The sequence below is a fragment of the Zea mays genome, chromosome 3, assembly GCF_902167145.1.
Source record: "Zea mays cultivar B73 chromosome 3, Zm-B73-REFERENCE-NAM-5.0, whole genome shotgun sequence".
Classification (NCBI taxonomy): domain Eukaryota; kingdom Viridiplantae; phylum Streptophyta; class Magnoliopsida; order Poales; family Poaceae; genus Zea; species Zea mays.
Genome location: NC_050098.1, coordinates 41,039,585 through 41,054,285, shown reverse-complemented (window position 1 = coordinate 41,054,285; position 14,701 = coordinate 41,039,585). Strand labels below are relative to the sequence as shown.

The window sequence follows — 14,701 nt, the reverse complement described above, 5'->3', positions numbered from 1 at the left end:
TTTAGGATTCTTGGGAGTACCCCTAATTATGGTCCCCGACACTACTCGCACATCGAGGGGCGCCGCTTGCTCGCCGGCCGTGGAAGTGCCGCCGCCTCGGGGCCACGGGAACGCCGCCGCTTGCCCGCACAAGGGCACTGTCGTCGCTCGCCCTCTAGATCGGCGAGCCGCTACCGCCGACCTGGGAACCGCCGCCACCGCACGCCGAGGTCGGGGAGCCACGGCCACCGCAGCCACTGGCTGGGGGTCCACCGCTGCGCGCGCTATCAGGCAACCGCCGTCGTCGCACGCGCTATCGCTAATGAATCTGGATGGGGGCATGAAAGCTGAACCCTAGCACTCCGGATTTTCTTTTATAGACGTGTGGACCTGGTCCGGCTCGACCGGATTGCACTGTCTGGCTTGGGCTTCCTCTAGTTATTGGAAGCCCAGGGCTCCTAATATACAATCTATCTATATATAGAGAGAGAGCAAGAATGCACCTCAATTAATGTGTTGTGTTGTGATGGTTAGATTTATTGTAGCAATCAATTCACATATCCTTTACATCTAAAAATATTCACAAGGTTAAGATAGGCAACTGACCAAAGCAGAGTGCACAAGATATTTTTAAGTGAAAACATACAATTTAGACTGATGTTCCAATTAACATAAAAGAGGATTTTCTCAGTACCACCTTCTCAGCAGTTTAATTTTTTTCTATGACAACCATTGTATATAACATAGTTGGCCAAACATTATTCTATAGGGTTAATACTAGTTAATTCTTGTTCTACAAGCTATGATCATGTGGGGGAATGAGAGACGAATGGAATTTGTTAGGGTGAGTAGAGTACTTTCGTTTCATGTTTAAACATACACTTCAGTTACATAATACAAATTTGACGTTTTATTCTCTTAAAGGATGTAAAAATTCTTCGAATGAATTTTGTGATTGATCTGTTAAGTTACGAGGATAATTCGTGCTGATATATCATCACTCCAAACATACAACAGAAACTTATCAATATCGCTAAAAAAGATTAGATTAGTATACGATTGTCAACATATTTTTCTATCACTATATTGACTCTCCGGTTAAAGTAAACCGGAATATTGTTACTTGCATTGCAAGGTTACCGGAATATTGTTACTTGCATTGCAAGGTTGTTTGAAGTTTCTCCTTTCCGACCTGGCAATTGGCATATATAGGTACGCAGCCCATCTGCTCAATGCGCCTGGATAAGGAGATCGAGTAGGAAAGTTAGCCCGGCTAGAAGTGGTCCAAATGTTTGACGTCGACTCAGCGCTTGACGATCTCGGCAATGGCGGTGTCATCGCCGCGGCCGTGCTTTCCGTCCTGCTGGTGGCGCTCAGCACGTACGGCCGTCGTTTGTGCCGGCACCCGGCAGTCCGCTTCTTCGTGTGGGGTGTCTCCATAGTATTCCTGCCGCTCTCCTCCGCCATCCTCTCCGTCCTACTGAGCAGGGTCAGGGCGGCCAAGTGCAAAAGCAGGGGGCCCACACCAAGTGCCCCTCCCCCTTCCGGTCGGCACAACCGCGACGTCCAGGACATGTGGACGCTCCTCCTGTGGCTCGTCCTCATCCTCACCGTCAAGTGCAACGCGAACATCGCTGCGACGGCCGTCACTGCTGCGGCCTCCATGCCTGGGGACGGTGACGCTAGCATCGACGGCTACAGGGTCAGGCCTCCCGTGCAGAACCTCGCGGAGTACGCCTGGCTGGCCTACCTTATCTGTCTCTGCGTTCCAGTGGCGACATGGCTGGGCCATCTCAACAGAGCCATCTTCTTCTTGTTCAGCGCGCTTGGTCTCGCCAAGCTGGCGCTCAAGCTGGCTGCCTTCTACAGCGCGAGCGGCTCGTTCGCGCTGGGTAAGAACGCGCGCCTTATCGCCGGCTACATGGAGCATCTCGTCGACGGCGGCCGGGAACAAGTGCCGCGGTACATAGTGATGGGAGAGAAGGAGAAGCACGTGGAGGAGAGCCCTCAGGGATACCACGTAAAGCGTGACGTCCTGCAGGACAGATTCAGTGACCTCGTCACACTGGACCGCGTGTGGCGGCTGGCCGAGCACGGGGATGGCATCCTCGCCGAGAGGGCGGAGCTCAGGGACCTCTGCCTCTCCTACTCGCTCTTCAAGATCCTTAGGTGGAGGCTGTCAGGGCACCCCCTGGCCAACGCTGGGTCCAACGAGGCGCTTAGCTTCGTGCTCAGAGGCATGGACAGCTCCGGCACGAGCCGCGCGGTCAACGTCGACAGACTGTTCCGTGTCCTGGTGGACGAGCTAGGGTTTGCAAGCGATTTCTACTACTCTCCCATCCCGTTGTGCATCTTCGGCGGGTGGTGCGCCGCGCTCAACTACATCTGTTCCCTCCTAATCATCGTCGGAGCCGTAGCTGTAGGATGGATTTATCAGGTTATGGGTGTGATACACTACACGTCGTATAAGGTCATCACTTACTCTCTCCTGCTCACCGTCGTGCTCGTCGAGGCATGGGAGATCATCGCCGGCATGTGCTCCAACTGGACCAAGATGGCGCTGCTCGGTCACTACATAAGGCACCAGTCGATGTGGCGCCGATCCAGCTGCGTCCACGCGGCGCTCACTGCTGTGCTGCACCTCAGGCCTGCGAGGCGTTGGCGGGACAAGCTGGGACAGAACTCTGTGCTGGAACCTCGCCGCTTCCGCAGGCGGATCGGGCTTCTCTCGGAGCTACTCTACGGCAGTTCGGGGCTCATGATGTCCATCCGGGTGTCGCCGTTAGTCAGGGAGGCGGTGTTCCGGTCACTTCTGAGCAGCTACGGGGGCGGGGCGAGCGAAGACAGTGCGGCGGCACGGCGAGTGGGTGGCAAGGTGGACTGGGCGATGTACGGCTCCCAGAAGAGCTGGGCGTGGGACGCTAGTGAAAGGAGCAGCAACACGGAACTGATCCTCGTGTGGCACGTCGCCACGAGGCTCTTCGAGATGAAGACCATGTCAGCATCGCCGGATATGATCGCTGCCTGCCACCTCTCCTACTACTGCGCCTACCTGGTAGCGGCGGCGCCAGAGCTGCTGCCGGACTCCGCGGCGTGGACCAAGAGAAGGTACAAGGAAGTGTCCGACGACGTGCGCGCCGCGCTTGGTGCGGATTATTGCGGCGATGGCGAGTCAACTGCCGAGAGGTATGAACGGCTAGTGGCGGAGCTGAGCAAGGACTCGCGGGACACGGTGCTGCGGCGGGGCGCGGAGCTCGGGCGGCACCTGGTGGAAGAGTATGGCGAGGACGTGGCGTCGGCATGCCGGATCCTGGCCGACTTCTGGTCTGACATGGTGCTCTTCGTGGCGCCGTCCGAGAATGGCAAGGGCCACGTCCAGGCCATGGCTGGCGGCGGCGAGTTCATCACGATCATCTGGGCGTTGCTTCTCCACGCTGGCATTACCACAAGGCCTCCTAACACGCCTGGCGGTGATATCCCGTAATCAGTGGAGGTGAACTGCTGAAACATGTACATACGTATTGCAACACGGTAGCAAACTCGTGACCTTTACATCTTTGCCTCTATATGTTTTTTTTTAATTTAAGGAATGCATGCTCATAAAACTATAGCTCATCGTCTTACCGGTGTATATTTGTATGCAACTAGACACTTCATCCTGAATCGTAATTCATATTGAGTTGTCCATCCATGCTCATAAAACTTGCTCATCCTTTTACCCGTCTTACCTGTGTGGCGCACAAGTAAAAGAGGAAATTTTCGACGGCCAAAGCTGTCGAACATAAGCCCTAAGCCGTCGAAAATAGCTTATTTCTAACGGCCGAAGGCTTATGTCCGACGACATTGATCCCTCGGTCGTAACGGGTCAGAAATAAAATTATTTCCGACGACCGTCGTTTGAAATAGCTTATGTCCGATGGCCCATCGGCATTAACTTCGATAACGGCCGTAATGGTCGTTGGTGGGCCCATGGCTCTTATGTCCGACGGCCCACTGCTAAGCCATCGAACATAAGCTCTATTATGTTTGACGGCTTCGCAGTGGACCGTCGGACATAATATGACTCTTTGTCCGACACCTTTATTGAGCCGTTGGACATAAGACTATTCAGCAGGGGTAAAAAACCCCAACTTTTGTAAATTTATGACATTTACAGAAAAAACACAGATTTCATATATATACACAAATTTCAAATACAATCACATATTCACATTCACAATTACATTCACAAACATCAATTCACATAAGCATTCACATTCTCAAACTTCACATTCACAAACACATAGTTCCAAGTACTTGCAATAAGTCTTTGACATCAACATATAGTTTCAAATCAAACACTGACATAGTTCGACATTCACATAGTCTTTGACATCAACACTGACATAGTTCTAAATCAAACACATTTGAAAAACTGTCACACATATTCCTCACCTGGTTGTTTGGAGTTATAGCCACTTCCTCCGGCTGGACTCTGGGTGTTGAAAATGTTGTTCACCCAACAAGTTGAGGCGTCGTCTTGACCAGACACATCTCCAGGTGCGACAACTAAAGCGGGAGGTGTCTCAAAGCACTATAACACACGCACATGAAATAATAACCACTAAGTTCTTCATTTTAACACATAAGACATCTATGGACATGTCACACATGCATATGTGTACATACCATAGGGAATTATGGCAAAGGTGGAGGCAACAGCATTGGCGGCGGCAGTGCAAAGTCCGAAGGCGGCATCCCATATGTTGGCATCGGGACGCCCGCTTGTTGTGCCAATTGCTACAAATTAGGTTCAAACAATTGTTGCGAAAATAAGGTACACATCTTGTGTTTTTAGTTGTTACGAACAAAATGTTACTTCAACTTACCGAGAGTAGAGCTTGATTCTGGGCCTGGAGGTTCGAATAATACTCGTTCTTCTTCTGGTACTCAGCTTGCTGCCTCTGGTACTCCATTTGTTGCGTCAAAACATATTCATGATAATCTGCCTGCTGACGCAATACTGCAATCTCTATCTCTTAGGCGGATGATCGAGAACGGGACGACTATAAAGACGAGGATGTGGACTGTCGTCCACGGTGTCTCAGCTCCCTAGAATCAATCGTAGAATAAAAAATACCAAACCTACAAGAGTGAACCATGGACTTATTATAACAAACCATGGACTTAGTACAATAAACCGTGGACTCAATTCAATCGCAAGCATATGAGAATAATTTTGAAATCTAAATGAAATACTCTCACCGTCCATGGGCCTGTCCTCCTGCACTAGCATATGCTGCCTGAGGGTCGATTGGCTGGCTCCTCCAATCGTAGTCCTACCCATGGCGCTGAACAATCTCCTGCCCATACGAAGCCTAGAGGAAAACATACCAAATATAAGTGAATCACCAGGTTGATGCACAAACACATAATAGAGTACCAAAAACTCACTAGACGGTCGGTGGCTGTCTGAGTGCATAAAACATTAGGATTCTGAGGATCACAACCCGTATGCCCTTGCATATACACCTCCACATCCATGGGCGTACAACCGGAAATTTGACTTCCTGTACATAGAAGTTAGAATGACACATTTCTATGTAATTCAAAGTTACAACATACTATGACGTACCATTCGCTTAGCCAAGCACATATGTCCATCGCCGTCATAGTTGTGAAATGGCATGAAACTCAGGGAAGCCCACCACCTGCACAATGCCCGATAACCCTATGATCGGGTGGCCATCCAAGGCATAGACACCTAAATGAAATGTTTTTCAATCAAGCAAATAGATGGATTAACATGTACCCAAAACAAGAATCAGCAAAAACGATATAACATGCAACAACTTGTTTACCTCAAGGTATTGCTCCTCCGTAAGGTAAATTGATGACCACTCCACCTTGGTCTTCGGCATCGACCGATCATCATCACTTGCCTTGTACCATGCCTTTATAGCCTGAAGTCGTGCATAGTACATTGCATCTACAATGACATCGTTCGCATTATGCTCAAACATGTAACGAGCGTTTAGATCATATGACCCATCTTTCGACAACTTGTACCGTTTCTGCAAAAAAATAGTGGTATCATACAAGCAACCATATATGGGATAACGAAATTAGTAAAAAAATCATACCTAGAATGCATCCAAACTAGTGCATGTGTGTTGCCAAATGTTCTACATACACCATAGCGATAATGCTCCCAAGTGGTGATGGGGACAAACTCGCCACTAGGCAAAGTCACAAGACCAAGCCAGTGGAGACGAACAAGATTACCATGTGAAAGCATCTAGGCCCCTAGTTGGTTTAAGTGATTAATGACAACATAAGATTATATGTGACTAACGTGTGTTTTGCAGAGCAAATGGTAAGTTAGGTTGCATTACAGGAAGTTGCATTGCAACGGTGAAAACAATCCCTCAAATGAGAACTTGAAGTGACGGCTGAAAAAGGCGAATCAAAAGAGGAAGGTCTTCATATTCCAAGTGTCGAAGGAATTGCAGACACTTGGTATAGAATTAGGTCTTCTATTTTTATTTTGGTCATACTATAAAGAGGGGTTGTGGATGGGTAGTTTGACCAAGAGATTTCTTGTGTAGTGTTGGTGCATATTCACACTCACATCTAGTGCTAGGTGTCACTCTATAACACACTCACAAGTTAGAACGAAAATCGTTTAAAAAAACCTAAGGAATAGAATTTGGGTTGCATGTCTTAGGGGCACCAGACTGTCTGATATGCACCGGACTGTCCGGTGCACCCTCTGACAGTGGGGCCAGCCAGCCCCGGGGGGCAGCGCCTCTACCCCCGAGAAACCCGAGAGCAACGAGTTCACGAAGTTGATTTTTAGCGATCACACCAGATTGTCCTGTATGCACCGGACAACCACTGTTCACTGTCTGGTGCAGTGTCAGTCCAATGGCTAGCTATCAGAACTAGTCGTTGGAGCCGACCGATGGAGCACCAGACTGTCCGGTGCTCCCATGCGCAGTGAGCTTCAGCAACAGCTAGTTTGGTAGTTGGGGTTATTTATACCCCCTCCACCTACCTCATTTAGTGTCTTGCTGCCCAAATTCAAGTCCATTCATTGCTAGAGCATTGCAAGCCCCACAAATCCTAGTGAGGTGATTAGAAAATCGTAATCCCATGTTAGGACCTCATTAGTGCAAGTGAGAGTCACCTAGAGCACACACCACATGCATTAGGCTTCTCTTAGTCAAGTGAAAGTTTATGGCTTGTTACTCTTGGTGATCGGCATCACCTAGATGGCTTGGTGGTAATTAGAGCGCGGTGATCACACTGGAGGATTTGTTGGTGACCTGGCTCAAGTTTGTAGGCGGTCGTGAGGGATCCACCGTGCCGGAGTGGCAAAGGATCACCTCATAGTGAGGACTTGGTTATTGCGAGGACCTAGGGGGAGCGATACCTATGCGCGGGTGCTCCAACGAGGACTAGGGAAGAGTGCCGACTCTTCGATACCTCGGCAAAAAAATTAGAGGAGTCTTCTTACCCTTGCTTTACATTCCACAATTAATTTGAGCATTTCACTTTGTTCAATTGCTTAGCAAGTATTTGAAGTAATGACTTAGGGTTGTTGTTTTTCTAGTAGTATTTATTTATTGCTATTAGTTGGGTGAAGTTGGGCTCTTGCTTAGGGTTTAATATTTGTGGAATTTTTAGAAAAGCCCAATTCACCCCTTCTTGGGCATCGTGATCCTTTCAATTGGTATCAGAGCCTAGTTGCTCCTAGTTTAGCTTAACCGCTAGAGTAGCGATGTCTGGCGGGGATGGACCTCCTCCAGTTTTTGATGGTGACGATTTTCCTTATTGGAAAATTCGTATGGAAGCTTATCTAGAGGCTATAGACATTGGTGTCTATAAAGCCACCACTCAAGGGTTCCCCGAACCTAGAGATCCCACAAATCTTGTAGGTGATGAGTATAATTATGAAAATGGAATGCTAAGGCCAAAAACACTCTCTTTAGGGGCCTTTGCAAAGATGTTTTCAATAGAGTGAGAAATCACAAAAATGCTCATGATTTGTGTTTGAATATTTGTGCTCTACATGAAGGAACTAAAAGTGAGTGTGAGGAGAAATATCATATTGCAATGAAAAAATTAAATTCTTTTGAAATGCTAATGATATGTACTCACGACTTAACATTCTTGTAGAGGAAGTCAATGGTTATGGGCTCACCAAAATTTCACAACCGGATGTTGTGGGGAAAATTCTCAGTGTCCTCCCAATTGATAAATATGGACACATTGTCACTGTGCTACATCAAATGGATCTTTCTATTACTACTCGAACTCAAATATTGGGAAAGATCAATGCTCATGAACTGTATATGCACATAAATGACAAGGATGGGTCTTCTTCAAAGAGAAAAGATTTGGCTCTCAAAGCTAGCTAAGAAAAGAAAGGGAAGGCCAAAATACAAGTTAAGGAAGAATCCTCAAGTGATGATGATCTTGATGCAAACATTGCCTTAATGGTGAGAAAGACCACAAAATTTTTGAAAAACTCAATCGAGAAGGTATCAAGTTTGATTCAAGAAAGAAGAAGTTTTTCTCTAGCAAAACAAAGCCCATCTCCGAGATGGATTGCTATAATTATCGAGAACTTGGTCATCTTGCTCATCAATGCAATAAGCCCAAGACAAATAACTTCAAGGGAAAGAAAGATGATGACAGTGATGATGAGAAAAAAGGAAAAGAAATTCTTCAAGAGGAAGGAAGGCAAGCGCAAGATATTTCATAAAAAGAAAAATAGAAAAGCATATATTGTTGGTGACTGGCTCACTAACATTGAATCCTCAAGCGGGTCTTCTTCAAGTGAAGAAGAAAATGATGAAAAGGTTGCCACCATCGCTGGGGATTTCTCTTCACCACCACCATCACCTTCATCCACTTCACAGCTATACCTCATGGCTAAAGTAGAAAGGAAGGTACAACCTGAAAATGATATTGTTGATGATTGTGATACTGATAGTGATGACGAGTATGCTTCTCCTACCTATGATAAATTAGCTGACTTACTAAAAGAACATACTCAAATTATTAGAAAGTCAAAAGCTAAATGGGACAAGTTAAAGGATGAAAATGAGTTCTTAACTGCCAAATATGACATAGTTTTTAAAGCTAGTGAAGAGATGAAGAAAGAAAATAAACTATGTCATCCACCAAAAATGAGCTCAAAACCTCCCTTAAAGATGTCAAAGATAAATGTGAAAAATTAAGTAAAGCAAATAGGGAGCTAAAAGATAGACTTGTCAAAGTAAAGGAAGATTATAGAAAAAATAAAATTGATTATGATAATCTTCTTATTTCAAATGAGCTTTTATATTGTAATACACATGAGACTATTAATCCTGTTGTTAAGATTGATGTAGCAACCTCATGTGATGATTTGAGCCAAGTTGATCAATCTAGTCTTCATGATGAATTGATTGAAAAAGTTGAAGTCATGACACTAGAGAACTAGAAACTGAAAAAGTACTTGACAGATGCAACCAGTAGAGGAAAAGTTGCCATAGAAAGCAATGATATTAATAATGAGTTGGCAGTGGACAATGAAAGGCTTAGAGATGAAGTCAAGAAACTAAAGATTGAGAAAGTACATCTTGCCACAAGTGTAGAAAAGTTCAACAAAGGCTAATACCTTCAAAATGAGTTACTCATGAACACTGTTATGAAAAATAATAAGAGTGGTATTGGATACAATTCTTTTGTGCAAAACAAAGAAACAAGTCAATACAAGGCAAAACAGACTCCTAAGCCAATCAAGTGTTGTGGAAAACGACATTTTGCCCACAACTGCAAGACCACACCACCAACTCCCATGCCAAAGCACTCAAGACCATTTGCTTTCAATGCTCATTATGTACTAAGAAAAGTAGCAAATGGAAAAGTCAAAGTAGCATTCCTAGGTCCACCAAGCAAGAGTAGACCTAGGCAAATTTGGGTTGCAAAGTCCTTGATTGAGAGAGTCACTGGTCCTATGCAAAATAGGGCCCCCAAGATTAAAGCTTGATTTGTTTGTTCATGTAGGTGAACTACAAGACCAGTGGGAGCCATTTGGTAATTAACAGTGGATGCACTCAACATATGATTGGCAACCCATGGATGTTCACCTCACTAGATGAAAATGTTGATGAACAAGATAAAATCTTTTGGGGATAATTCAAAAGGAAAAGTTCAAGGGCTTGTCAAGGTGGCAATTTCAAATGATCTTTCAATTTCAAATGTTCTCTTGGTTGCACCATTAAGCTTCAACTTGCTATCAGTGGGTCAACTTTGTGATCTTGGCCTTCCATACTTATTCACTCCTATAGAGGTTGTTGTATCTAAAATAGATGATGAGTCAGCGATATTCAAAGGATTTAGATACAGCAACCTATACTAAGTGGATTTCTCTTCTGAAGATGCAAACCTAAGGACTTGCCTCTTTACCAAAGCATCTCTTGGATGTGGCATAGAAGGCTTGCACATGTTGGAATGAGCACACTCAAGAAGATTCTAAAGAAAGACATGGTTAGAGGATTGAAGGATGTTGTATTTGAAAAGAACAAGCTTGGTAGTGCATGTCATGCTGGAAAGCAAGTTGCTAATGCTCATCCTACAAAAGCTTTTATGTGAACATCAAGGCCACTAGAGTTACTTCATATGGATCTATTTGGGCCAACAACTTATGCTAGTGCTGGTGGCAACCTCTATTGTCTGGTAATTGTTGATGATTTTTCAATATATACTTGGGTGTTCTTTCTTCATGACAAGTCTGAGGTTGCATCAATATTCAAGAAATTTGCCAAGAAGGCTCAAAATGAATTTGACTGCAAAATCAAGAAAATAAGGAGTGACAATGGAAAGGAATTTAACAACACCAACATTCATGAGTACTGTGATGAAATTGGGATCAAGCATGAAGTTTCATCAACATATACACATCAACACAATGGAGTTGTTGAAAGAAAGAATAGAACTTTGATCACTCTTGCAAGGACAATGATTGATGAGTATAACACACCGGAGAGGTTTTGGGCTGAAGCTGTCAACACTGCTTGCTATGCATCAAACAAACTGTTTCCTCACCGGCTACTTGAGAAGACTCCCTATGAACTGCTAAATGGGAAAAAGCTAGACGTCTCCTTCTTTCGTGTGTTTGGATGCAAATGTTACATCTACAAGAAATGCCATCACCTAGGGAAGTTTCAAAGACATTATGATATTGGTTTCTTACTTGGTTATTCATCAAAATCCAAAGTATATCGAGTATTCAATCATGTCATTGGCGTGGTGGAAGAAACATATGATGTGGAATTTGATGAGACTAATGGCTCCCAAGGAGCACTTGAAAATCTTGATGATGTAGGTGATGAACCACTTAGGGAAGCCATGAAGAATATGTGTAATACTCAATTTTGTATACAAAGAATATAGAGAGGCCTCTTCATGTCATGTGCCATATTTGCATCATAAAAAGAGCACACATATAATTGAGAGTGATTAATTAAAACCAATGATATCAAAATAAAAATAAAATGCATCATATTGGAGTTTATATGTTTGCGCATTAAATAAAATAGTAAGGATAAAAAATATAAGATAATAATTACTAGAAGTTAGAGTTAACCCTAAATTGAAATTAGGGTTGGAAATAAGAAAAAGATAAAGGCTATGAAAATATAAACAATATATATATAAATAAATATATATCCAGAATTAATACCCCTAATTTCACAAATATAAGTTGCAGTGATGAGCCATAGAAGTCTGAATTTAAGTTTGAATTCAAATCTAAATGTGGAAATAGAGAAAATAAAAAAATAAATAGAGAAGTGAACTGTGCGCGGATTGGGCCCAGACTAACAATTCGGCCCACTGAAGGAAATCTAACTCGCGCCAGCCCAAGTCCCCCCGCGGGCGCTCACTTACGCGTGGGCCCTACTCGTCGGTCTCACACCGCACTCGCTCCTCCCTCCCTTCCTCTGGTCCACGGGGCTCGCAAGTCAGTTCGTTCCCACCTTTCTCAACGGATTCCTCCGAGCTCGGCGATGACCGCGCGCCATCCTCGCGGGTAGTTGCGACGCCCCAAACTTCCGCACGCCTATATAGTTGAAGCAGTCCTCCCGGTTCCTCTTCCTCTCCTCCTCCCAGACCACTCTTCGCCATATCCGCGCCGTCGTTGGGTTCTTATCGCACCGCCGTGCGGTGATAGCTCACCGCCGCCGGTGATTCTCCTCTGTACGCGAGCACGGGTCCGCGCGTGTGGGTGAGGGCGTTCGCCGGGGACCCGTGAAGCTGACCGCGCCTTCAATTTGAACTGCGTGGCCTCGGGGCGACTGGAAGTGCTCACCGACGTCGTGGAGTCCGGGGCATTCCGTCGTGCGCCAGGGCACCCGTGCGCATAATCCAAGGTAAGACTACCTCGATACTAACCGCTACCATGCTCTCTCTCCGTTTTGCACATAACTGCGCTAGGTTTAGTGCTCGTTGGCGCTCGCTCGGGTCCTCCGTTCATGACGCCGCCGCGAGGCGTGAACGGGTCGTCTCGCGGACTCGTTCCACGTCGCCGTGGGGAAGAGAGCCGGTAACCGTTGATCTCTGCGGCAACGGTTTAGATTAACTCTGAGTAAAGTTTTGCGTTAAGCCGATCTGGATCGTTGATCCTGAAGCCAACGACTGTGATCAGTGGGGCGCATACCGATTCGCGATAGGGTTCTGTGTCCACTGGATGTCAATCGGACGGTCCAGGTTGAATCTAGAGCATTTTAAATCAGCACCGCAGATCGCGAATCCAAGGGGCCCCGTGTGCGTACCGGTTCGGGATAAAATCAGTCTAATCCACACCGTTCGCGTCCGATCCAATGGCCGAGATCTGACTGTACCCCTTCGCGGGTACACTTTACAAAAGAAACCTTATGTTTTTAGGATTTAGAACCCGCAGTCCATGGACCCTATTCTCTGAGTCTCGGTAAACTTACGCCAGAACCCCTGACTTTATTGGAAATTGAGGCCCAGTCCAGATAACTCGAAAATCAGAGAAAATAAAATAAAAATAAATTTTTAATATATAAATAATTGCTAGAAACTTGTATATTCCATAAAAAATTAATCTCTAGTCCAAATTACTTCATTCCAGTTTCTAAAATTTTGTAATATTATTGTCCATCACATAGAGGCTCTGTTTTGACATGAAAACAGTAAGAAAATTAATTTCTCATTTAATCCTATTTCAAGCACCTTAAACCTTTGGAAATTCATACTTCAAAATCTATAACTCCAAAATTAACGATTCATGTTTCTAGGTTCTTATTTTAATGTATAGATTTTATTGTGTATTTTATTCACATGTTTGGTGCAATGTTAATTTTTGCTATACTATGTATGTATTGTGTTGATGCGAGTAGACGAGCAAGCCACTGTGGATTCTGAGGTTCAGCAGGTAGAAGTAGCTGAGCAGGAGCTCATTGAAGGCAAGTTGTGCCCTTGATCACTTACTTTTTCTCAGCCATGTTCTTGTTAATTATAATGATCTGCATAGGTTAATTTTGATGGGATCCAATAGGTTACCCTAGTTTTCGTTATCTTTATACCTTGTTTACCATTGAAATATTTTTGGGTAGTACCTGCTATTGCTTTATGTGGATTTGGGTATGGAGATACACTATTCATAATTACACTTTATTATCTTTTTATTATTACTGCTCATGTTAAGATCATTATGTTAATGGGAACATGGAGTGACCACCCGGGAAAACAGTGCTACCACAAGGGTATAATGGGACGCCCTTGGCTGATTAACTAGGAAAACTAGTGGATGTCTTCCTTACCCGAAAGGGGCAAGGGCAGTAGGGGAGTGGTGAGTGTAGGGAGGTCCTTGGGTTGATTTTGCTGCGATGGCGGTCAGGCGAGGGATTCCTACACTCAAGCTTCCTATAAACTGTAGCGGGATTTCTGAAGCTAGTGGAACTTTGTAAAGGCCTCGTAGTGTTACCCTGCCTCGCCTCCTCGGTAGAGGTGTATGGGATTGGCCATCTCTTGACAGATGGGTAACATGACTTGTGGGTAAAGATGCGCAACCTCTACAGAGTGTAAAACTGGTATACTAGCCGTGCTCACGGTCATGAGCAGCTCGGACCCTCACATGATTAATTTATGGAACTTAAATTTAATTTGACATTTGCATCGCATTTGGGATTATTTTACTATTACTTTATTTATTATTATTAATGTTTGGTATTTACTTACACTTAGTAATTGCTAATAAAATTTTGACCAACTTATAAAAGCAATGCTCAGCCTCAGCCTCTATTTTGTTGATCAGCCTTACACTTCACATGAACTCCCACCTTTGGTGAGTTCATGCCACATTATTCCCCACAACTTGTTGAGCTATGAACGTATGTGAGCTCACTCTTGCTATCTCACACCCCCCACAGGAGAAGAACAGATGGTCGAAGAGGAGCCGCCTAACACTAAGGCATTCGACTTGATCTAGGTGGCGTCTCCCAGTCAGCTTTCTAGCGCCAAGGATAGATTTTAGATCCTGCGATATTTATCTCTTATTTTGTAAGACTTCTGCTATGTAATAAAGTACCTCTGATTATATTGTGATATTTATCTCTATACATTCTGTTATTGTATATGTTGTCTTCTTTGGCACATGTATGAGATGCACCCGGCTTTGTCCCTTAAATCCGGGTGTGACAGAAGTGGTATCAGAGGAAATGTT

The 14,701-nt window shown here is 44.8% G+C and overlaps 1 protein-coding gene across 1 annotated transcript; it reads left to right on the top strand.

Annotated features, from left to right (window-relative positions):
• The first annotated feature begins 1,229 nt into the window (after positions 1 to 1,229).
• Positions 1,230 to 3,661, top strand: LOC103651896 (uncharacterized). Its single transcript, XM_020550689.1, has one exon. The coding sequence runs from the start codon at positions 1,268 to 1,270 to the stop codon at positions 3,461 to 3,463; it is 2,196 nt and encodes a 731-aa protein (XP_020406278.1). The 5' UTR covers positions 1,230 to 1,267; the 3' UTR covers positions 3,464 to 3,661.
• Positions 3,662 to 14,701: the final 11,040 nt, after the last annotated feature.